The sequence below is a fragment of the Cyanistes caeruleus genome, chromosome 3 (genome assembly GCF_971803275.1).
Source record: "Cyanistes caeruleus chromosome 3, bCyaCae1.hap1.1, whole genome shotgun sequence".
Classification (NCBI taxonomy): domain Eukaryota; kingdom Metazoa; phylum Chordata; class Aves; order Passeriformes; family Paridae; genus Cyanistes; species Cyanistes caeruleus.
The window spans coordinates 8,982,307-9,008,389 of NC_141703.1; the positions used below are offsets into that span (position 1 = coordinate 8,982,307).

The 26,083-nt window shown below is 38.9% G+C and overlaps 1 protein-coding gene across 5 annotated transcripts in view; it reads right to left on the reverse strand.

The window, feature by feature from the left end:
- Positions 1–3,670: 3,670 nt before the first annotated feature.
- PRRG1 (proline rich and Gla domain 1) overlaps positions 3,671–26,083 on the reverse strand; it is a 32,743-nt gene continuing 10,330 nt past the window's right edge. For all 5 annotated transcript variants that reach the window (XM_086879760.1, XM_086879762.1, XM_086879761.1 and 2 more), the window contains 3 exons: positions 18,075–18,124; positions 14,049–14,209; positions 3,671–7,408 (listed from right to left, as the gene is read on the reverse strand). In XM_086879760.1, the coding sequence (XP_086735886.1) occupies positions 6,890–7,408; positions 14,049–14,209; positions 18,075–18,124 (730 nt within the window). In that variant the 3' untranslated portion in view covers positions 3,671–6,889. The remainder of the gene's footprint in view (positions 7,409–14,048; positions 14,210–18,074; positions 18,125–26,083) is intronic.

Consider the following 26,083-nt stretch of genomic DNA (forward strand, 5'->3'; position numbering starts at 1 on the left):
TAGGATGATCTTTTTTCAGTCATGTTGCTAGGAGACATCACCGTAGTCAATCATAAAACCATCACCTGCTGCTACTCAGGAATTTTTTTAATAAACACTTCTATACTGAAGAGTAATTCAGTGAAGCTAAAATTGCTTATGGGACCCTGTCAGTTTTGACAAAAACAAGCAACAAAACCTAGACTGGTGAAGATTTCTCAGGTTCCAGATGAAATTTGTGATCCATAAAGTGTAATACCAAGGTTGGTGTCACCAACATACAAAAAAAATCAAGAGAGCAGCTCAAACCCACACCCTATGATATCCCATAACAGAAATATACTGGTCTAATTTGCAAGAATCCCTAAGAATTTAGTAGTAAGTAAATTAAGTCTATGTTAAGTACTTAAGACCTAGAGATCGGCATATAATATAGAGAATTTCAAAGGATTTTGAAGCTTGAGAAAGATGAAGACTGCAAGCTTAGTCTAATATTCAAAGCTGCCTAATGCCCTGCAATGGAGGCAGCACAAGTTCAAATCCTTGCTCCAGGGCTGTGGGTGAAGGTCAGGGTTGAGAGCAAGCCTTCCTCAAGGCTAGGGGTGTGCTGACAGCTTGGCACTGGGATCAGGATTTTGTGAACCAGTTTCAGGAAGTCAGTGCTGGGTTATGCAGAACAGTAAATGCTGAAATCTGAAAACAATTTGCAGAGCAAAAACCTCCTTTTTTAAACATTCCTGCCAATAAAGAAGATGGTAGTGTTTTCATGGAGCCAAGCTGCCTGTGTGGAAATGCTGCAAGGTAATGAGGGTTGAAGCACAATTAGGCAAGAAAAAGGAAATTAAGCTACAAGTAACACTTCAAAAGTTAGAAAAAAATGACTGAAGAGAAAATAATATTAAAAATCATTTTCAAAGCTACATTTCTTCTAGGGAATCGGCACAATAAAATATAAACTGTTACGCACTTTGCTAAAGGAGCATGTGAAAGATTTTAGGGGGAGCAGAAAAAGGAGGTGTCATTATTCAGCACTTTTATTAAACAAAATGAAAAAACCAGCAAGCTAAGAGGAGAAAACCCAACTCACCCAGAAACAGAAAAAAAAAAAAAGAAACATGTAGCTTTTCATGATTACATGTATATTCTACCTTCACCCAGCCATAAAGAAAAACCTATGGTTAGAATACAGTCATGAACAGAAAAGCAGACACAACAAAAGCATAAGGAAAAAAATAAAATAGTAATTCTAATAGTAAATGGCAATAACATTATTTGTGCCAAGAGAGTTTAGGGGTACTAGCTGGGGAAAATGTTTGAGTTGGTCCTATTGCCCTTGCTTTCCTTTGACAAGACCATTTTTCATATTAAGTCCTGGCAAGAAGTGCTGCTTGCAGTGGTTTTAATGTTGTGAACAACCCACATGAGGTGGCTGCATTCAGACTGGTAGTGAAAAGGCCAGAGGTGATACCAGACTGTGCCTCACAATGTGCCTCACCTGCCTCTGGTCCCAAACCAGTTCATCCCCTCAGCTCTTTGTCCAGCACTGAAACACTGCCTGGCCTGGGTGTGAGCAGACCAGCAAGGTCAGGGGAGGAAAGCAGAGAAGCCTGGGTCCCAGAGACACCTATGTACAGCTGTGTGTCACCAAACAACTCGAGTCCCTGGGCAAGAGCGGCTGCTGTGCCACTGCCAGCGGCAAGAGCTGAGTGAGAAAATAAAGAAAAATCAAATTGGGAGCCTCTGACCCATGGAATTAATCCAAGGTCTGTTGTGTGGGAAAACACATCCCACACCATAGGAAAGGCCAGGGAAACAGTCTGGTACAGATTATTCCTTATGCAGAGATTTCATTGCTGGCATTATCAAAATGAATTTTTTAAATACTTGCTCCCTTCTTGCTTTAAGCTCCTCAGCTAACCCTGGGAGCCACACAGTTATGTACAGTGCTTCCAAGTGGAGAAGGAAACAGCAGGGCACACTGAAAATTGTCGTTTTGATCCTTAGGCTTTGTTTCTAAAGGGGAAAACAGCACAGCAGTCAGTGTGTCTTTATTGCATGATACACAGAGAGAGGACAGGCAAAGAGGACACAGCTCTAATATTACAGCAGACATTTGCAGAGATCTAAATGGGAATCAAGTCCTGTATAATATGCTGTATAATACATGTGCTGGAGATATCTATATCTATAGATAGACAGATATGGTCAAGAGAGTATAAGCAAGATCTTTCTTGCACTGACTTGTTACTTAGCATTCAATAACTCACTGCCAAATGAAAAATACAATTACCGAGATACCCCCACAGAAGTAAAGTGCACTTCAACTTTCTGGCAAAATTCAAAGTTCAATTACCCTGTAGCAAATCAATCAAATGTGTGCACAGCAAGCAATGAAAAAGTACAGATGTCACCTCAGTGCTTTCGGCTGAACATGGTTTTCCTTCTTTTTAAAAATCAGCAAGCGGCACTAGGAGACATTTACAAAGCTCACATTATGCAGAAAATAAAAAGAAATCTATGAGTGTGATTTAGAGGAGCCCAGCACAGAGCTCTGGGCACGAGGAACAATAAATAATGAACATTCATCACTGGTAACCTGCGCAATGATCTGATTTTTACAGACACTGAGATTCATGACACCAGTTCAGCATCGCATCCCCCACGTTCCCATAGCTGGGAGCCAGGCCTACAGGCAAAGCCATGCACTAAACCATGTGCACATGCCAGCCCCTGCTGATGGATGTGTGGCACGACACAAGTGTGTGTGTGTGTGCACAGCAAGCTCCAGCTAACCCAGGGCAGAGCATCCTGTTTGGATGGTGCTGGCCTGGGATACACAAATGAAAGCTTCCCGAGGGGAGCACGGGGCCACACTGTGCACTGACAGCTTGGAAAGTCACTGCCCTTTGCTGCTTCAAGTACCTTTCTTTGCCCTTTTGTTATGAGCAGCACAAAACTGCACTTGAGTTCACTGCTGTGAGGCACAAACCTCATTCTGAGCTTCTCCAGCCTCTCCCACAGACCCTGCCCTGGTGAGCAATCCCAGGGACACTTTTATCCTGATTACCAGAGAGGGAAGGGATGACACCCACTTTGTGCTGCCTGGAATGGAGACCTTCAGTTTCCAGCAGGAATCAATACACAAGGCTGGGCTTGGTTTTGTTCTCTGTTAATTCATCATTCCTAGAGCTGACATGAAATTTTGTAATCACTTTTGAGTGGCTGAGGGGAACTTTGAAATTAAGTCCTCCAACTTCAACATTTTTTGCTAGTTTCCCTTCCCTCAGCCTGTGACTTACTTAGCTATGGCTACAATGAATCACAGAATATTCTGAGTACAAAGGGACCAAGAAGGATTGTCAAATCCAACTCTTAAGTGAACAGCCCATACAGGGATTGAACCCACAGCCTTGGTTGTGAACACCAGACTGAGCAAATGAGCTCATTTCAGTGTTAAAGACTTTTTTTTTTTTTAAACAGGAAACAATACAAATTCACAACTCTGATAAAAATTGAGCCTGAATTTTAAAATAGACCTGCTTACCCACAAACAAAATATCTGTATTTTATATCATCAAAAAATTGGTTCATAAAAACTGATTAAGTCCAGAGAACAATGAAAATTAAAAGACCACTTAAATACACAAAGTTAATACTCACTGCAGTTGTGTAAAATTGGTATTTTGAAATATTAGAGGCATCTTAAAAATTTTTATTTAGCATATTGAAAAACAAATGTTACAAAAATGTTCTATAAACATAGGCAAAAATGTTTAAATAGGATAATTTAATGTAAACCAAACCCCTTTAAAATATACAATACTGTAATCAGAAGTTATTTACATACAGTGAAGAGAGAACAACCTTCACTATGTTAATATCATCTAAGCAAATCATTAATTTCCATAATTTCTTAAAACAGTGCCACCTTTAAGTTCATTTTAGAAGCTAAATAATTTCAATCCCAATACAAGATGAAATTCAATGTTACATTCAGAAGTGGGAAAGACAGTTTCCTGACTATTCATGTCATCAGTCAAGACAGCACTGCATTCAGAGTTGCAAAACCTTAGAGAGGTACAACTATAAATTTATATTTATTGCATGACAATGCAATTACAGGATAGATAAAACAACAAGAAAAAAAAAAGCTATAAAAAACCCCAGTACAAATAAAATTTTATTTTTCAATCAGGTTTGAAAAGCCAACCACAGGACTAAGCTATTTTCCCACATTTCACAAAACAGAACGAACAATTTGTAAGTTGACATTATTCCAACATGGAAAAAAACTATTCATATTTTAGAGGAAATGTATTTGCACAACTGTCCCACACTGGTTTCATTTAAATGTTAAGTTTATTCACCAAGACATAAATTTATAGCCCACAATGGCTTTCATACTCCTGTACTCATGGAAAAGGCATTGTCCAATCAATTCAACTCATGATCACTCAGCTTTTGGTTGTGACTTTTTTTGGAATGGCAAACATCAATTTTGGATTGCACGTAAAAGTATCTACAGGACACAGTAACAGGATAAAGCAACATATTCAACTTAGGAGCCAGAAACAAACCCTTTAAAAGTGGTAGTGGAATACAGAGTAAAGAAAACACAGAAAAAAGGGAAAATCCAGCTCATCTCTGAACTACTAAAGCAGACTGCCCATGTTCAGGGGATGATGACAGCTGCTTCACAATCTAATGTGACATGGGTGATCTCCATGCATTTCCTAGAGTTAAGTCCTAAGTCTGACAAGGAAGTTACTGCTAAAATTACTACCTGTGCTGGTAGGCACAGGAGGTGCCAATATGGCACAGACACTGAAGTACCAGCTCTTTCTGAGGTGGTTCCTGCACGCTGGGATGAGGCACTTTGTTCTGGTGAATCCGCCTAAAGCACTGTATTTATTAACTCTTGCTTGGTATGAAAGGAGCTTTAATTTCCACAGGTGGCAATTCAGGATTCACAAGAGCTAAAACCACTTCAAAAGAAAAGGTCTGACAGTACACAAACAAAACCCAGGCAGTTTTTACTACAAGTGTCCAAAACATACTGTGCTTATCTTAATATATCTATTATATATTAATACAAGTTACAGTTTTGGCAGTGGAGTCAGGAGTTTGGCCAGGAGTTCATCTCTAATACAACTTGCCTTAGCAGCTGAAGATCCCCAGAAGGCAACAAAGGCAACCTGCTCTTTGCCAAAAATGAGAACTCCTGACACTGCTTGTCAATGTGCTAGATCATATTCTTATTGAAGTGTGCACTTACACACCCATCTATAACCATCCATTCCCTTCCAGTCTCCTTCCATAAAAATCCTTTGGAACAGTTAGGCCAAGCCCCCATGAGAAGGACATTAAGAGCAATTATCAAACAGATGGCACTGGCATTTCATTTGGGGTGTTTGAAACAAGACAATTTGGGTTTCTGTTGTAAGAAAGCCAACATAATTCAGTTCTTCAGGGCTCAACACATTTCAATTGGTGTTAATTGATTAGTAGAACACAGAACAGTACTAAGCTAATGCCATGCTACTTGGTGTGGGAAGAAAGAAAGCAAACTTAATACTCAGAAACTAAAGCGAGCAATTAACTTTTAAATCAACCTGTGAAAGAATAATCACCACACTAGAATTTGTACCATGTAAACCAAGTGGATAAAATTCTGTACAAGCTTCTATGTAACTTTCATCCATCTCTTCAGCCTCAAAAAGTTACTCCACACTAATGCTTGGGGTTATGCCCGCGTGTTCTTAGAATTCCTTGTTGGAATGGATAAGCAATAAATTTATTTGCTATTGAAAAAGGATATTTGTATTCTCTGCAAAGAATTTCCACAGGCACCAGTACAAGGTGCACACAAGGTACAGTCAATTGGCAAGGGAGTATCAGAACTTGAGGAAGGAATTTATAGCTGGCGAAACCTTGAGGAAGGTGTTCATAGCTGGGGAAAAAAGGAAATCACAGACACTGATTTTCTTTCCTTTTTCCCCCTTTAAAAAGGTAATTAATGCCTTTGGGTGTATGTGCTTATAGATTACATCCTGGTCCCAGTGAAAATCACAGGAAGTCCATGATCAGGATTTTATTTACTCTTGAGTACTTCACTATTACTGTTGCATGAACTTTCAAGTTAACATATGCACACTTCTCACCCCTAAAATAAAAAAGTAAAACCTGATAGGAAAACAGAAAAGGCAGAACACAGACAAAAATTTACACCATTAAACTCACCAATTAGTGTCTTGAATTGTCAGCTTCTAAGCATTTACAGAATTTTGAGCTGTAATAGCATAAGCTTTAGAATACATCTCTCCTGCTAGGACTCTGGAATTATTGCTCTTACACCAGTATTCTCTACACGAGATCCTGGTTTGAACACAAAGGCTCCCAGCCTCCTGAGGGCCAGGAGAGGGTGCAGCATGTAACAAAAACCCAAGTGAGAAAAAGGAACCAACCAGACAAGAGGCAATACTGCAAAATCAGTCCTCTCTAGTGTAAATAACTATTAAAATGTTCCTTAAGGATTCCCTATTGCAGGGAATTCTGACAGTCTGCAGTAAGAAAGGGGAGGGGGATCCCACAAATCTTGTGGGGAATGTGGACAGTGTTTGGAATAAAACAACTGACATCCTTCAAAACAGAGGTACTTTTGGGAAGTATAACAGAGCACCACATCTGTATCTGCACTACACTCTTAATACAGATTCCTTATCTTTTAAGACATTCGATAGGGGAAAAAAAAAATCCCAAACCCAAAGAATGAGCGAACCTAAAAAAGGTGAAATTCATTGTAAATTCATTGTATACAAGTCCGTTAAATTACAGAAATGCATAATAAGCCAAGATAAAGTGCTACAAAATGATTAACAATTTTTAAAAGGTCCATGGCATTCTTATTGTTTTACTTTGTACTGGTGACAATGGGGGTTAGTGCGATGGCACTGGCTGAACTGGAATTCACAATGTCTTCGTACTGTGGGGGTGGATCTAAATGTTGTTCAGTTTCACTTCTTCTCACAGTGATTTCCCCAGTGGCTTCCTCATAGGAAGGAGGAGGATCACAGTTTGAGAGCCTTGTGGATATTGAGTCTGACCGTGCATCCGAATAGCTCAGACCTCCTGGAGAGAGCCCACTGACTTCATACATTTCCTCCTGTGGGGAATGAACAATGCTGAGAGGCGGCGGGAGGGGCCCTCTGCCATCAGCACCATCGCCCAGCGCTCCGTGGGCTCCCCTGTGCACGTACACCGACTGCCTACGCATTTTCTTTTTAAACAGGCATCTCCAGATGACAAAAATGACAATGAGGATAATAAAAAGGCCAATGATTAATGGAAATGCAAGGTAAAATGAATACCAGCTATGTCCTGTGTTACTTTCTCCCTGGAGTCCGTTTTTGTAGACTTTCCAGAACTCCTTCTAGAAGAGCAAGACACAATATGTCAGAAACTATAACACAGTTAATAAAAAACAAGCAATGTCAGCAAATTGTTTTAAATAATGAGGAAAAAGAAAAGGCATTTCAAATACTGATGGTTAAAATAAGAACTGGCATGGATAAGCACACACAAACTTTCAATTTTTCTTTTCATGTGATTAGTGATACAAAAGGGATTTGCTTTTGCAAACAAACTCCTCACCACTTTTAACATTCTTATATCTACACTCAGTGTTTACAAACATGCAGCAGAAACAGAACTATGCAATAATACACTCAGGAAAGAAAAAAACCCAACCACAAAACAACCTACAAAAAAAAAAAAAATCTCAAAAGCCCCTGCCTAATCAGCATGCACATCAGCCATCTGGTGGATCAGAATCTGTCAGCACCAAGGTATAAGTTTAGGGTTTGTTTAAAAATTGCAATAATACACTAGTACAATTTGACATAGAAACACTGGTTCACAATGACAGATCATTTTGGCAAACTGCAACTATGCTGCACTGTTTTATCATAATTTAGACATGCCCCACCCTCTGGCTCATACAGCAATTGCTGTCAGCTTATTTTGAGTTGATCCAGATCCTCTGTTTACAGTTAAAAATAGCTCCATAACTATGAGACTATTACACGGGTTATTATATTTTAGAAACCATAAGAGCATAGCTACAGATAAATGGAACATAAAGTGAAAATATGAACAAGCAAAAACAAAGATGAAGGGGGACACCAATACTTGTAAGTCCTCTGCTGTATTAATATGAGCAAGTGGGAGCACAAATATCATGTTACCCTCTGATTTCTTCTGCAGTGAATGCTATGAAGAAACAGCACAAAAGAAAAGCATATTCTGTCTCAAAAGAGTAGCCATCCTCCCCTGTAAAGTCTCTCCTACTATGCAACATTTCCACTGAGTTTTATAGTCATAATTCAGTATATTTTAGTATACTGTAATATAATTTAAAATCCAACCCCTAAAAAGCTGTAATTAATGACACCCCCCAGCCCATGCCAGAATCTCTGAACTCTAGTTTTCTTTAAAAATGCACAGACCCCCCCATCCTCCTGCCAGCATCACATTACTTTTAAATGACAGCACACATTTCATGCAACTATTTATAAAATAGTCACCAGGTAGAATTGAAAATGGAATTTCTCAGTTGCTAGTAAATGATGTATTTAGGTTGCAGGCTGACTTTGTGCACAGACAAATCAGATCCATCATGTTTTTTTAGTTCAGGCCTGCTGCCACATGATGAGCATTAAACAGAAAATGCCACTGACTGACCCCAGAGGCAGCCTGAGTCCAGAAGCAGCACAATCCCTCTAGCATGGAGGTCAGGCTTCCTTGTGCAAAGGCAGGACCAGGACACCACGGGTAAAACACACACTATCAACATTTCTGGATCAGAATTTACTCAGGTGAAGAGCAACAAAACAAGTACATGAAACAATTGACTCTCCTGTAAATTTTGTTTTCCAAAGATAAATTCAGTTGCTCTTACATCTATGTGCAAATTCAAAAACCAAAACAATTTCAACTCCTACACCAATCCAGGATCTGACATTTTCCCTGAATTTTAAGGCTTGACACCACAAGCAGGTTGTCACCATGCCTCTCTTTCATGTGAGCCCGGGTCCAAAACATCTAAGCTGTGTTGGGTGGCATTGGCTTCAAACAAAGCAAGAAAGACTGCAAAGATGGACTCTAAACACTCTAGACAAAGAGGGTCTACAAGGGCCCTCTTTGACATGTATTTCACAGTGAACTTCAAACCAACCACTGTGAGTTTAGAAAAATGTATTTTCAGAAATCTAACAAAAGTAGCTGAAAAATGCCATTAGCTGTACAACTGAGGATTTTGGGATCTCTGCATGAGTAAACCTGGCAGAACCAAATATCTCACCCTCTCCCCACCAGACTACCAGGCAATTAAGCATACCTATAACTTTTGCATCTGGATAGAATACAGCTAATTAGATTACTTAGAGGAATAAATAATATACTGTTAACTAAAAAAAAGCAGGAAAGGATTAATTAGGATTGTGAAATGCTGCTGGTATGTGCTGGAGCTGAACTTCACACATAATTGTTCTGTGGCCTCAATGGCAGCAAAGAAATAAAATTGTACAATGTTTGTTTTTAAGACCAAAGATTTACTAAAAGTCACTGAATATACTGTGCAAGGATATGTCATTTTAAAGACTCTCTGGAGGAGAAAGGTAGTTTTGATGAAAAAGAAGAAATCAGACTTCTCCCCTATAACAATCTATTTTGTGTTGCAGACTGCAGAGGAAATGCACCTCCTGCAACAGAAGGGTAGCAAGTAGTGACTGGTATTTAAATATTGTTTCTATGTTACTTCTAGGTCAGATCTATGTGCTGTAGAAAATGTCTCTGTATCTTCAGAAAGCTGAAACAGCAAGATCTCTCCTTGGCACTCTGCTACTAGGCAATGCAGCAGAAAATATGTCCTGCTCTCCCAGAGTGGCAGGCACTTAGTGCAGAACAGGGTGTGCTGCTTTGGGAATGTTTGACTTGGTGATGTGACCAGACAGATGCATAAAGAACTTAAAGAGTTTAAACTGCCTTAAGGATGAAAGTAGTTTAATGTCCTCTTGCATTTACATTCAAGGCAAAGAAAATTCAAGACAGTTTAGACATTCCCTGTTCCCCAGTCAGAAATTACTTTAGGTCTAACACTGTCTCACAGAGACAGAGGAATACAGTTCTGCACAGAGGTGAAAAACACTAAGAAAGAAACACTTGTCTAGTCATTAAAAAAAAAAAAGATAGATCTTTAAATGTTCTTCTTCATGGGAAAAGAAGAAAAAAAAACAACCAACTAAAAAACAACTCCACAAAACCCCACAAAAAATAACCTTGTTGGCATACCAGATCCCGGGTTCCCAGCTTGCATTTTTGCAAGTCAGCTCTCCAAGAGAAGCACAAAGATGTTTAGCTCCAGAATGCCACAACTGACAGGAACTCCAGGAAATTCATCTTTCAGGTTTAAGTTGCACAGCTGCCAAGCTCTCCCTCTGCTCTGCCACCCCACAGCTACACTGCAAAGTAAAGGGATGATGCAGGAGGAGTACAAGACATCTGGTCAGAGTCAAATCCTGCCCAACAAAGCCACAGACAACTTAGATGAGTTTGCACAGTGTGAGGATTTGTACAGCTGCTGTTTGCAAAACCCTGCTGTTTGAAAAAGACCAAGAGGGGGAAGACTGAAAATTTACAAAGTATCCGTAAAACTCACACAGAAAGTTAAAGAGTAATTTATAAACTGGAAAACTCACAGCACAAACATACCTCCCACAATTGCTGGTCTCTTTAACAACAGGAAGGACTTTCTGCATGACAAAATTACTAACTTGTGATTAATGAAAAGGGCACTTCAGTAATCATTTATCCCTGAGTGCTGTACAACTGGGAATACCAGGTGTAAAAGCCTTATAAGGCTGAAAAACTTAAGCAGGCCACAGAATCAGATAACTGCAATGGAAAAGACTTGGAAAACATCTAACATATTTCTGCCAAGAGCTATTTCTCTGAATGTACCTTAGTGCTTTGGCAAATCCAGTTTGAAATAACGAAAAGGAATTCTCAAAGGCATCCCAAAGACAGTTACAGCAAAATTTTCCAGAATTCAGTTTCCCTTTCATTTGGAATACTCCTCAGAACAGAGTCATTATCAGTTAGCTGGATCTGAATGCTGAATCAAATAAGGAATCCACGAGGAAGTCAAGACTCACACTCTCTTGAGAATTTCAGGGGAACACCTTTACTACATTTGGCAGCATTGTCATCCTCAAACGATTCTTTGTCAATTTCCTGACTTGCTTTAAAGGGGGACTGATAATAAGCCAGACAGAAGACTGCTTGGTATTTGCCAGGCAGAGGGTGAGAACAGAGTATTAAGGGGAAGTAAGTGCACCCGCTACACTCTTCCCTTCTAGTCTCCCCCAATTTCAAGTAGCAGGAGAAGATTCACATCTCTTATGAATATTTATCCACCATCCATAATTACACACAGAGAGACACTGGAAGTTTTACTTGATCATATAATTTTAGATCTGGTGCTGACAAGTTTTGAGTTGCTCACTAATCTTTTTAGCAGTAGATTGTTTGTTTTGTTTGAATAAAGCAACAAGGAGAACTTGGCAATTTTTGCAATATTTAAAATTCACTGAAAATTTGCAACAGGAATGAAAATCTTTGACTTTCAGCTTTTAAAAACTTCATGCAGTTTAATTTAAAAAAAATGAGTTAATGGAAATTAAATTAACATCAGCGCTACAGTCACACTCGGATACTTCACAGGGCAACCTTTGAATAAATCTTTGAGCCTCACCTCTGACATCTGACCAGTGACCACATGCAGTGCTGCCTGCAGGCTACAGGCACCACCAATAAACAGCTTTACAAGATCACACCTAGGGCTCACCTTATCTGTTAACTTCTCTCTGACAGTAATCATTAGAGACTGCTGAAAGAGTTCAAACACAAGCAGGCAGGGACCCTCTCCTAGATTTCTCATATTTGTACCTCAAGAACTTCCATTAGCCAAAGTTGATTCCTTTTAATTAATGGTTCCAGACTGATTCATCTTCCCTTCATTTACATCACTGTTCTCTGAACCTATACAAGCTTTCAGGATCTGAGACATCCTGTGGCAAAGCAGTACACAGCTCCATTAGCTGTGATGAGGAGAGACTTCTGTTTGCTTTGAACTTGCACCTTTCCAGTTTCCTTTGAGGCCCTCTTAACTCTGCTATCAGAAGGATGGCAAGTGACTGACCTCAGCTCAGCCCTCATCTCACAGGCATTATCACATATTCCCTGATTCAATTATTTTATGATCTATTGTTGTTACACAAGTCTGTTCATATCTTTGATCAATTGCCACACTTCTCTGGTCCTTCCTCACCTACTAATTTGCTTTTAAAGAGATAGGGAGATGAGAGTTGTACACACTCAAGATGTGGGTAAGCACTTTATTTTGATCCCTGTTCCTTTACTTCAGATTCTTAGAACTCAAGAGTTTTTTATTTTGGCTTTGTTTGACTGCTCAGCATTAAATTGAAGTCTTCACAGATTGAAATCCAGCTCTTGTTCCCAAATTCTGTTTGGAGCCAATCATATATTATAATGAATGTTCCAAATTTCTCCACATGCATTACATTTGTCAACACAGAATTTCATATTCTATTTTACCCACAAATTTCTGCAAATTCTTCCCTGTTGGCTCTAGCCTAACATAAGAGTTTTATCTTTATAACTAACTTTATAGTTTTAAATAATAATTCTGAATCTGTCAAAATTCCCAAGCCTGTCTTGGAAATATTGAATGGCATGTATGCACACTTGACATAAACAATGCTAATTAGAAACTCATGCACCAAAAATAAATTGAGGGAACTGCTCAATATTCTTTTAATATTACAAATCTGCATGTTGCAGACCTGCCCAGAAGGCTGCAGAAAAATAAAGAAGCAAGTCGAAGAGAGAAAAAATACAAAGACAGAGATTAGAAAAAAAAGTTATCATAAAATAAATAAGCTACAAGCTCTTATTTGAATTCCAATCTATCTTTACTATGAAAGTTATGATCCTGCGTTTCTCTGATATACTATATCATGTTCCCAGTCTACTGCATTCATTCCCTTCCCCCGGGACACAGATGTTAAGTACTACTAAGTGGCTGTGTGGATGGATACTGCTGGGGGACAATGCACTAAATAAAGCCCAAGTAAATGAGGCTGGTCAGGCACCACTGCACATTAACAGAGCCTGGCCCATTAGCAACTCCCCACAGCAGAATACAGCAGCCAGGGAAAAAGGATACAGTAGTGGAAATGGATAAAAGGTCAGGACCTTATTGGAAGCTCCTTCACCACTTGTGGCAGTAAAGAAATGTAATTATTTATATCTATATTTTACTACTTCCCAAATAAATACTAATTACCACAGCACAAAATGTTTCTAAATGGGAGAAAGAAGCTGAGAGACCACATGTTTAGGTCATGCTTTCTCTATTGACTGGAACAAAAAGCAGAAGTGATATTGGGTTAGAATTTTATACAACTTGTCTCATTGCACACATTATTTTGAATTACACAATGAGCTATCATTAGGAATAGTCACACCAAGTCAAGCTTGGGAGGTAAAAAGCACATGTGTGCAGGCACTTCATAGCTTCAGAAAGAAGCAGCTTTGAAAAGATACCACATGTCCTACAACTTCATTTTAATAAATCCAAAAATTCTCATGCCAGCCTTATCCATCTCCCCAGATATGTGTGAGATACACATCAGTAACAACAAAAAGATGTCAAGAACTTAAAACGCCCAGTATGCCATAATACATTGTTATTTTTTGATGTACAGCTCAGCCATTGAAGAGTGGAATGTGTCATCTGTGTAAATTTTGGAAGAAATCTGAAAGGTTCCCTGTGCTGCCACTAAATCACTGGAATTTCCAGTAAAATTTCCCTGTGCAAAAACCAAATTTAAAAATCTAATGCAATGTTGGAAAACACACAAGCACTCAGCACACCCCAAATTTTAATGTAAATACACCCTACCCATCTTTACATACACCACAAAACATACCGTTTTTTCCTCATTTTCAAATGCTTCTCTTGCTTCTTCATAGCTACAGATTTCTTCTCTGCATTCATGTTCTATGTCACCTTGCTTTATTTCTTCCAGAAACGTGTTGGCTCTTGGGTATCTTTTTAAGACAGAGTTGGCTTTGTCCTCTGTTAAGAACACTGAATAAGAAGAGGAGAGTCAATAAAGGTCACTTCTAAAATAGACACCCAAAACCTCATGCTAGAATTGCTCCAAGAAGACAGGCCTTTGAGTAAAAGTTTTTTCAAAGTCTTCCCCTTTATTTGATATGATAAAAGGCCTTTCCTAGTTTTGCTCACTGTGGTAAGCAGCTGGGCCTACAATTTCAGCAGTTATTGCTAAAATATCATAAATGCACAGACTCCACAGCATCGTAGTCATGTGTGGTGAAACAAGACTGAAGCTGGTGCCCAAGAAGAGTCCTTGGAAGAGACAGACATGCTCAGCTGAAGCTGACACAGAACAAACAAATCCTGCTTGTCAACATCAAAAATGATATTTGCAACTGCCTGAGGGCATCACACCAGAATGCTCTGAAGTTTTTGATATAAATATTCATGATTATTACCCAGAGTCACAAGCAGCAGACAGCTGCATTTATCCATGTTTAAGTCTGTAAGTTTTCTTACGCAACTTTGAAGCAGACTTGGTCCCCTCACTCCAGAATTCTCAACAATGAAATGGGTGCTCTTTTGAGGGTGTGGGGGGGAAGTAGTCTCTTTCTATTTTTTTGAACCATACAGAAAACCTCACCTTACTTGATGAATCAAATAAATCAATCTTAAAATGCAACCAGTGTTCTGACACAGGTATTCTTTATTTGCTTCCCTTAGTTTGCTGTCCAAGGAAGAGAGCTGGAAGCAATCTCTTTCCTTCTGATGTTCCAGTTTTCCATCAAACTCACTGAACCCAATGATTTTTACATATGCAGTAACCGGGAACACTCTGAAATCCATCAGGCTGAATTATCCAGGAGGTACATCTGCAGTGCATGATGCAGGAATTCTCCAGGTATTTCAGGTCAGGAAGCAGGAACATCAAGTCAGTGCTACGCTGTTCTTGGGCTCTGAGTGCCAGCAAGAGGGGATAATGATTCAATGCATTGCCACACTAATGCATTTGTAGCACTTTCTTGGCCTACACAATCATTTGTGCATTGCTTCATTTGCAGTTACTCTGAAAGGTTTTTTTTTCCCTTAATCATCTGATTTTTTGATGTTATAAAAGGAGGGCAGCAAAGAAACTGGTTTTGCATCACACAAATTACCAGGCCATGAGGATGCTAGGGGTTCAGTGCATCCAGTTCTGCAACTGCAGCTACTGCAAATTTGGTTTTCTTCAGCACCACAGGTGAACACATGGACATCTCCTATTTTGTAAGTTCATTGACTAAGTAACATAGACATTAATATTCAGAAGTCTCTTCAAAAAGCAAAGAATAAAAGACGGCTGTTTTCCACTTCCCACACAATTGACCTCACTTCCCTCTAGGTCTGAATAATTTGGTTTCTTTCAGCCTCATGCCTCAGTGATCACCTCAAGGTGATGAGCTGAGGGATTCATCCATATCAGGAATGCAGCGCACAGCCATGCCTAGGGATGGACTGCAAGTGCTTTTCCTACTTTCCCCACCTCCTTGTAGGCATTCCTGAAGGGAACAAGTGTCAGGCCAGACTCTTCTAAGAGTGCCCATATGTAGAGGCACTGAAGGGTAGATAATGCACTGTAAATTAAGTTTCCCTCACTCCAGCAGATAAAACTTAGAGAATTTCATTTCACCGCTGGAATCCATCCCCAAAAAGGGCAATGAGAGAAATGATGACAGCTTTGTATCAGATGCAGAGGGAAAAGAAACATGGGAAAATGCAGGTAGCTGAAAATACCCTGAATTTAAAGATTGTGGCTCTCAGAAACAAGATACAAATATTTGTTTCTGCATGTACTTTCCAATTTCCAAAGAGAATAAATGTTTAAAAGCTGGTATGTAAAGAAATAATATATTTGATACATATTGGCATGAGGTTTTAGGTAATACTTTAGTTTTCCAAAAGGAGATAATGATACATTTATGAAATGCATTGATGAAGAACAGCAAAGTGTTAATTCAGTTCAAGAATAGACAATATATCACTACAACATATAATATTATATAATATATAAATATATAAATATATAAATATATAATATATAATATATAATATATAATATATAATATATAATATGTAATATGTAATATGTAATATGTAATATGTAATATGTAATATGTAATATGTAATATGTAATATGTAATATGTAATATAAACCCCAAAAGTTTTTCTTGAACAATTCATATTTAGGTCAGTCTTCTCTCACAATACAGTATACAAAACATATTAGTTATGAATGTATCAGATAAATAACAATCTCTGGCTAGTCCAGATCAGGAATGCCTTTTAACCCTGCAAGGCTGGAAATAAAAATGAAGTCTATTAACCTGTTTGTTTGGACGTGACAATTTTAATGCTTTGCACAATCCTAGTGACTTCAAATACTATAGAGAAGTCAATAAAAATGTATCAAGGAAATAAAAACCTGCAATTGAAATACAGGGATCTAATGAGAATCAGGCACTGCCTGATGAATCTTGTAAGAAAAGCTAATGGAACTGTATTGCAGAACCTACTCTGACTTCTTAGTATCCCAGGACCATAATGACATAGATACTCAGATATAATTGGATAGGAGTGTGCAAAAAGCCCAGTTGGGTTGGATGCCCATCTAGCTAAGCCACAGCATGGCTAAATTCACAGCAGGTGTTACCGTGGAGCTGAACATAATCAGGGAAGACTTGAATGTGGTAAGAATAAAGGAATGAAGCAAGATAAGTCACTTTTTCACTTTGTTAAGGAGATTAGCAAATAGATAAGTCAAAAATCATTATTTTGGTGTTATATATGACACAAATCATCCAAAGTCTCTTCTACTTCCTCAATTTTTGTAGGATATAGATGAAGTTATACAACTACCACATTTATTGTATTTGAATACATCATTTCTTCAGACATGCTTGTGCTCTGTATGTAACTGTAGTAATTGGCTTTTACCAAGTTTTTCTGTATCAGAAAGCTTCCAAAGACTTAGTTTCACTTACTATTATTGAAGAGAACAATACAGTCAGATCAATTTATTACACATCCTCTGGAAAGCCTGCCTGCTATCCTAGTCATGAATGGATACTCTAGCAAGGTGAAATTCAATCAGAACTGGAGCCAGGCACTGACACAAGAGGATAAATATTTTGCAGCCTGCCAGCTGAAGCTGTCACAGGGAAAGGAAACAGGCTTTAGGTCTGTAGTGACAGAGGGATCAGGGAGCAGCAGCATAGGAAAAGTATTCTGAGACACTGAAGTGCCACCAAAGCAAAGCCCAGAGCAGCCTGGACACCAAGACGAGCTCTACTGAGACCATTATTGAACTTCCATTTTTGACTCCTTACCAACATCTAAGCAGGCTAAAATCACTCCTAAATGGTAAAAAAAAAACATTTTAGCTCTAAATTTGAAGCTTCTGCTGCTATTAAATCTTTCTGTAGATCATCTTAATAAATCCATTTGGTTTGGCTAGGGCTGGAAGGAGAAAAATGATTTGTGCTTTTATTTATAAATTTTAAAAAGTGACTTCTGCTCTGAGAATCATGAGTTACATAGACAAACTTAAAACCAGTTAAAACTGAAGTACTCAAGGCCGGAAATTCATCTCTGTGGTCTCCATTCTGCAGCCAGCTTTCAAAGGCCCACAATAAGTCTGTGATGATTTTTATGGTCTGCAAATAATAGCTCTGTAAGAACATGTTGCATGACTCCAGCTCAGTGTGGGCAAAGACCTGCATCATCTGTAACATCAAAGTCAGTTCAATGCCAGAGGGCATCTTTTGTGCAAAGAGACTGGGATTATGAGCAGTTTTCGGGTGTGTTACTGTCCATTTCACAGGAAATACAGAATGCACACTCAGTAGGTTAAACTTACCACTATCCATGGTGATTGCTGTCAAGGCAGGGAACTTGCAAATTTCAAGTCTGTGAACAAAAGAGGAAATACCCTGATGAGTTTGCAAATTATAATCAATTTGAACAGGTTTCTCTTGATTCCCAAATACTGGTGCAAATACATCAGTATTAGAAACTCCAGGATCAAAATGAATCCCTCTTTTGAGTTATACCAGTACTGCATGCCAGCTGATTTCAGGAGTATAGGAACACTATCCAAGAAAAAGATAACCTTTGAAATAGTGAATGCTTTAACATTTTTCAAGGCTTTTCAAACTCAGAGTATCAAAAATGTTAATACGAAATAAGAGGATGTGTATAATTTCAAACAAAATGCAACGTATTTTGCCTAATTGAACTTTCAAGGTATTACATTCTCCACTGTAATTCCTTATACCTTAACTAACATTTAAATTCACTCTGCAGAGATCATCAAGTCAACTCATTATCTTTAGTCTATAGATCAGATTTTTTGTAATCAGAATGAACACATGGAAATTCATTCAGAGTGAGGTACTGATTAAAACAGGATGGCTGCATAAAGTTCAAGGGCAGAACAAGACCTGTGATTTGGCAAAGGAACTTGCACTACAAGACCTCACATGTTCTTTGTACCTCATCTTGGAAAGAGAACAGACAGGAGATGCTCTCAGTTAAGAAAGTGCCTGAAGCTCATTGCACCCACCAGGCAGAGAGCCAATAAGAACTGCATCTGGAGAAAGCAAGAATAGCGCAGCTCTTGGAGTCTTTTTTGGGATGGGAAAAGTCAGGAAAATAAAAGCTTTCAACAAAGTAAGAGAAAGGCGCAACTGCCTAACTAAGTCAGTAGAACATCATGAGGTTAAAAGTTTTTTTTATTAATAAATTACCTACTCTGAAGGGTTAGAACCAGTATTCAGAGACCAGGTTATACATCAACATATCACACCACACAGATGTCCTCACTTTCTATAATTCCAAGCCCAAAGTAAGCAAAACTTTCTGCAAAAAAGGTCGGCCACAGCTGTAATAAGCAAAGAGGGAAAGTTAACGTTCCCAGCCTGGCCTGCCCAACACCGTAACTCATCATGCAAGAGCAGACTGCAGTACTTGCAGTGCTGAGGTGAACGGTGCTCCATGAAGACATCCCAGCCTGCTAACAAAACTGTAGGAGTGGCACTACAATATGTGGGATGAAGGAGCAAACTGATTTTAAAGCAAATTCATCAAATCTCTGTAAAGGCAGCAGCAAATAAATATGAATAAAGAGCAGACATTAAGGCACTCTGAAATCTCACTACCATAGTGTTTAGCTTGTTGTTTCTAAGTATTGTAGGTTGACAGAAGCAGAGGGCTTACTTTTTTTTTTCAGAATATATATAAAACCTCTTTCAATAGCCAGAATTTTTCTTGACAGACTACTTTATGCCAAAACAAATGACCTTTGCCCTTTGCTTCTTGAATAAAAATAAAGTTAGTGTCATTTAATGGTTAATCACATTGTCACAACCCAAATATCTGTGATGAAGAAACTGTTAAAATTACTAAAATAAACAAGACATGAAAGACTTAGCTGGTGGTCTATTTTTTTCATCTGTTGCATTATTATTTTCTTTTGCCATTTATTACCCACCAGTTTCAGACAGCTGGTTTAGCAACAACCCTCCAAATAAACACACATCAATAGAAGAGGCAGCACCCAGGAGTGCTCCCTTGCTCTGTTGTGGCAGCAGTGCAGTGAATTAAATATACATTTCCTCTTGAATGGGGTCATTCTTTTTGCAATAAATTTCAGTTAGTCTTTAACATTTCACCCTTTTAACGAAACTTGATTATGAATTTCTGCAACATTCAAAATAAAACAACAACAAGACAGAACACAAGAATCCACATCCATGAGTCACAATCCCTTTGATGGCTCTGCCTACTTGGAACTGTGTTGGGAAAAGGGGGACTTTGACTCCCCCCTGCTTCAGGATGTTTTCCACCAGGAGCAGAGCAAGTCACTGCCTCTGCCTTGGCATCTGGCACTCGGCATATCATGTTCTCTGGGAATGAACACCAGAACACTGACACACAGGTTGGGAAACTGGGGAAAACACAAAGAGAAGAAAAAAGAAAACAGAAAAGGTAGAATATTTTTTAATTTCTTCAAACAAAATTGTATTAGGGGCTAGTGACAAAATAAAGAGTTACTGAAGTGGCTGCAGAACAGAAATAATGTTTCATTTTACCACCTTCATTACAAAAGGAAACAGTATGCCCTTCTCTAGGAAATATCAAATACAGCTTTTCAGTTAGTGGCTATGGTGCAGAAACTTCCCTTCATCGATCCACATTAGATTTTTACAGCAGTTACAAGCACTTGGAGCTCCCTGGAACTAATTACACCCATTCTCTGACAAATGTGCTTTTTCTATGCTCTCCTGACTTTTCTCTCAAACTTCTTCATTTCCAAGCTCCCACAAACCACAGCCTTACCTTCTCTTAAAACAGTCCCTTCTCCTAAAGGGAAGGGGTTTAATTATACTTTAGTCCTCTACTCTGACACTCTTGGTTCAAACTGACTAAATAGTTCAAAGGTGGCTTGGAAGAAGGGATTGAACAAAGACAAGTATAAAAATCTTTTCTACCGTCATAGGCCAGCTAATAAAGCAGAAGAGGGCTGGTCACACCACAGGAACATCCTGACTTACTACTGACTCATTTACTCCTCTGTCCAACTCTTTACTTAGTTTCTTGCTTTCCTTACGGAAACACCAAAATTTGCTGTTCCATGAATTCCTCTTCTATCCATCCTCTGTAAGGTTATGCATCACCTTAGATATGTGACAACACAGTGGACAGCTCTATAGCCCTACACCCATGCTGAGTGTCCAATCCTGAGTTAATGGCAGCTGATCCAACCAACATGTGACCTTTCCTGCTTGCTTGCTGTCAGTAGAATGGTTAAAAAACAAAACAAAAACCAATGAACCGCACACCTCTAGTAGGAATTATAATGACCCAGTGGCAAACACTGAGTTCTAAAGCCTGTGAGGGAGCCCCCAGGAGACACACCAACACCTCTGCTATTTACCAGCAGTACCCTGCTCACCACCAACAGGCTGCAGCCTCTTACCAAGGAGAAGCATCTTGCATGGAAGAGGAACTAATACTGAAATAACAAACCAAGCTGTACATTTTTTTCCACAACTAACCTAAATAATCTTTATCTCAATTCTGAAAGTACCCAAATCTTGCATATACTATTGATAAGCATAAGGCATAGAATATTTGTATACATATTTCCAAAGGTGGTAATTATATTCTAGCAGTGGCAATCTCTCAAAATGGGAAGGCAACTCATTTCAGCATTAAAAGCTGCTGTCTTAAGACAGTGGTTCTGAAGAATATTCTTGCATTTACTAGGATAACCATCTTTGGCTGGCAGGCACACACCTCTTCTGGGTACATTTCCTGACTCCAAGCAGCACGTACCATTAAAGGACAGAGGATCTGACTGAGGGCACACAAACTGCCTGTACTGTTCTCCAGCACTGTCATGTGTTCCAAGGATACAGAACATTGAGAACAAAGTGAGTCCTTAAGGGAAGGCAGGAGAAAGGGAAGGGAAAGTAAGGCTAATGTAAAGCAGCAGCAGAATTTTGCCTCGCCTAGTTTCTCACCTGCTGTGCTAAAAGGGACATAAAATACTGCAAGGTCCCCTGCTCCTCTCCCAGCTGGGCAGGGATGTGCATGACAGGGTTCAGCTAGGGAAGAGGGAAGTGGCTCCTTTTCCATTCTGCAACAGAACTCTGACAAGTGGTACAGCTTTAGTTTTGTAATCTGTACAATTCATGAAGCCAAAGAGCTACATAATTTCTTAAAGCCATCAATATTTAGGCTCTTCTGGAGCTTTTTATGAAAGCAGGTCCATTCCAGGGACACTGTTAACGAAAACATCAGTAGACATTCAGTATAAAAATAAACCCCATTCTAGCTCCTCAGTCCCCAGCCAGGTGCAAAGCAACAACTGAAACACTCCTGGGGAAGGTTTGTTTAGAAAAAAATACTAAAACATTATCAGTCTGACTTCCTGTGTAGCTATTTAATTATCTGACAGCCATTTATACAGAATGCATTATGTGCCTGCCTAAAAATCCCACTCCCAGCACATCCTTTACATGCTTGGAAAGAGTACAATTTTATCTACTGTATCTACTTCCAAAGAGCTTTCTCTCCAGGAAAAGCCTACCAAAGAATGTACATTGATTCAAATGCTGGAAAAATAAATTGATTTTTCTCTGAACAAGAATTCCATAGGATATGGGAGAACCCTGTATTTTTTATGTTCAGTTTGCTTGCAAAAGCAAGGTTTACCCAGGGAATTTGGGGGGAATAGAGAGAGAGAGAACACTTTGGAAACTACTCTGTCAGACAAGAATGCAAAAGATTTATCCCACCTCAGACTATGTGGGACAAGAATAAAAGTAAAACAGAGAACTGTAAAACCTTCTGCTTTCTATATTCTATTTGATCACAGCATTATAAAACATCATTATTAATTTAGGCACCCAAAACCACAAACCAGATCACTAAGAGGAACCTGTACTTAGCAAGCTGCCACTGCACCCTAAACCCAGTTAAACAGATCATTACTCACAGAATGAGCAGGCATAGGGCACACCATCACCCTGTTAGCAGAGAGAAGGAAGTTCCTCAGGAGTAGAGCTAGAGAGAGACTGAGTCTGACCTTCTGCCTCAACTTCCTTAACCCTTCTTCACTCAGTGTTTTTTGTTCTGTTTAAGCTGTGGTGATATTCTGGCTGGTTATTTTCTGGATACTTCCAGAGGTTCAAAGCGGGAATTGCTATAAGCAAAGATGTATCTTCTTTCCCCATCCCTTTAAAAACCAAACAAGAACATTCTCCTGATACATCTTGGCAAGCAGGACATTTGGCAGGAGAAGTAACCAAACTCTTTACAGAAAGGGAGAATTTTGGTGGATTGTATTGTTTCAAAACTCCTGGAGACCATGTGGGGCAGTTCCTGGGAGGCATAATTGAATACTTACATAACCATCTGTGTGGAAACCAGAATTCCACAAATCCCCAAGAGACTATGTATTTCCAAGCAGCCTGTAGAGGAGAATTTCAGACACCTCACTCTTCTGTAAGCTACTGTCACAAGACATTGCTTTAGGTTATACAATCTCCTATGCCTTAGGAATTCAAATTTAGAGCATTTAACTTGATAATCCATTGAAATGTTGATATAACAATTACCAATTCCTCTCCTTTTTCAAGTGAGAATGATGAACAATTAAAGCTTTCACAGTAGGATGTGTTTTTATCCTGATTTTGTTTGGACACAAAACTGATGCTATGTCACTTATCTTTCCACATTCTGTTCCTCCCCCACTACCTTTTAACTAAATCTGACACTGAGATTTCTTCCATGCTCCCATACATTTTCCATGAAAATCAATGACCAAGAAGAACAGAGAAAACCCATTAATGCTCTTCAGTGAAGTGAAGATGGGTTTACCAATTGCAGCATTTATCTCAGCACTGATGGTGCCTTTGGCAGCTGGAAATCATTATCACTTTTTCCAGCAGGAAGTGGGCAGTCAGGAAGCAAACACCATGTCCAGGACCAGGCACAGCTCCACAGCCCTTTGCAAGGGGACACCAAGTAGGTTAAAGAGATGAGAACAGGTAAAGATCACTGCCAGCACATTTGAGATGTCAGAACATTGTGATTTGGGGTAGCAGCTGGATAACAAGGATAAGCTTGTTAGGGAATGGAGGGGAAGTCAGATTAATAGTGGGAATGGTGCAAAGGTAACAGAGACAGGAACACAGTTTCACTACACATCTGGTGCTCCCTGACCTAATTAGTGTTTGGGTGCCAACTGACAAATCTAACTTGTCAGCCACTTGGATATCATCAATTCTAATTTAGGCTTGAACAGTGGGACTCTTTATCTGAAGCAATTACAGTGGCCATGAATAATAACCTCTAAGTGCATAATAATGATCTCTATCCATGGCTACACTCACATTAGCTAGGAATGCAGAGCACTAGGAGTGCACACGAGCTAAACAGCTGGTGCTGAGGACCCAACACTTACGCAACACAGGTCAATAATTTTACTCTGGGGTAGCTCTAATTTGTTTTCATGAGCTGAGAACTGTCTGGCAGTAGTACTGCAGCTCTTGGAGTTTATCTTCTGGTTTACCTTCATCCAAAAATATCTCAGTCTGAGTGAATTGAAAGGTTTCTGCAATGCAAACCAAAGCACAGTAAGTAGCAACAATTGGAAGATTCCTAATCTGTACCAAAATGCAACTGCAGATACACCCAACGTGCACTGTATGACCACACTCACAGCAGTAAGTAGTTGAAGAAGAAACCTCTATAAAAATGATTTCTCAGTAAAGAGCCAAAGGTTGTTATGGGATGATAGTGAATGTTTGAGAAAAACTTTCTGTGAGGCTACAAAATTACTCTGATAAATAAGTCAACGAAAGCAAAGGTAATGTGAGGCCCTCTGTCAAACTAAAAAACAAATGAAACAATAAAACTTCTTAAAAATAAAGAAAATCTCACCAGAGTCAAAGAGATTTCTGAAGCAGTCTCTGTGTTTGTCTTTTGTCTTCAAAACTTACGATCTTGAAACGGAAATTATACCCTGCTAATACACAGGACACCACAGGGCCCAATCTAAGTCTAAAAACCTGAAATGCTGGAGTAGTTTCTCAGAAACACCAGAAAAAAAGAGACACACAGAGACAGCTAATCCAGGAGCTATGAGACAACCTAGCCAGCCCTCACATCCCCAAACAAAAAAAAACACATTCTTCCCACACACCCCTAAGGAATAGAAACTTGCAATTACAGATAACAAAATTAACATCTAGTTTATGATCACCATTACTAATACTTTCAATAAATTTCTCTCCAAAATTTTACCAGCTTCTAAAATTATAAAGTAACACACAACATCAATACATAATAAGTGAGAGAAAGTACATGATCCCTTTGCTACATATTTACAGGTGGCTGAAGTGTTAAATAATGTATTGATAAAAACCTATGTTATACTAGCAAACTTATAGCTGCTTATTGAATACCTATCATGTATTTTTTAAAATTTATAGAAAGATAAAATAATCAATGGACCTGCTAGAAATTTTAAAGAAAAAAACCCACATGAACTGTATCAGAATAATGGAGAATGTTTTCACACACAGCCTCCCTAAATCAGGAGCTTTGAATGTGCACTCATTTTCCTCCCCTATTCTGTCCCTGTTTTCACACAAATGAAACATTTGCATCTGTTCTCTAGATTACAAACAAGCCAGCTTTGATTTTGTAGTTCAGACCATCTCCTGATACTTTATAGTCAACAAAGTGAGGAATAGTCAGCAGCTCCAAATTTCAGCTGAAAACTGCATTGTATGTGGACGAAAAATGACATGTTGCTATTTATTTGGAAAGAAGGAAAATATCCTTTGTGCTTAAACCATCACTGTATAACAAACCTCTCAGTTCAGAGAAGGCAGACATTCAGCTGATCTAACTGTAACACATGCAACACTTTGCAGCCAACCATTACTTCTCACAACACCAGCAACCAGTGACCTCAGCTGACATGGATGTAAATAGCCGAAGGACCTGAAATTTCACATTGTGTATAATTCATGGAACTTGCTGCCATAGGATGCTATTCAGGACAAAAGTAGAAATAGATTAAAACAATTAAAAAGGAAATCAATAAACGAGGGTGAGATTTGGTGATTACTATAACACAATTCTTCAGATATAGCTTTTATTGGTAACCACCTGGCTGTGAAAGGAATCCAGTGCCCAGTATGAAATGGGTAACTATGTCCAGTTCCTCTCCAAAGTGATTTAAAACTGGGTTAGGATCAGGGGAGTAAATACCAGCACATAATGCCATGACACAACTAGAAACCGAGTTGATACGTGGCATGTGGTCTCCTTAAAGATCCTACTCACTAC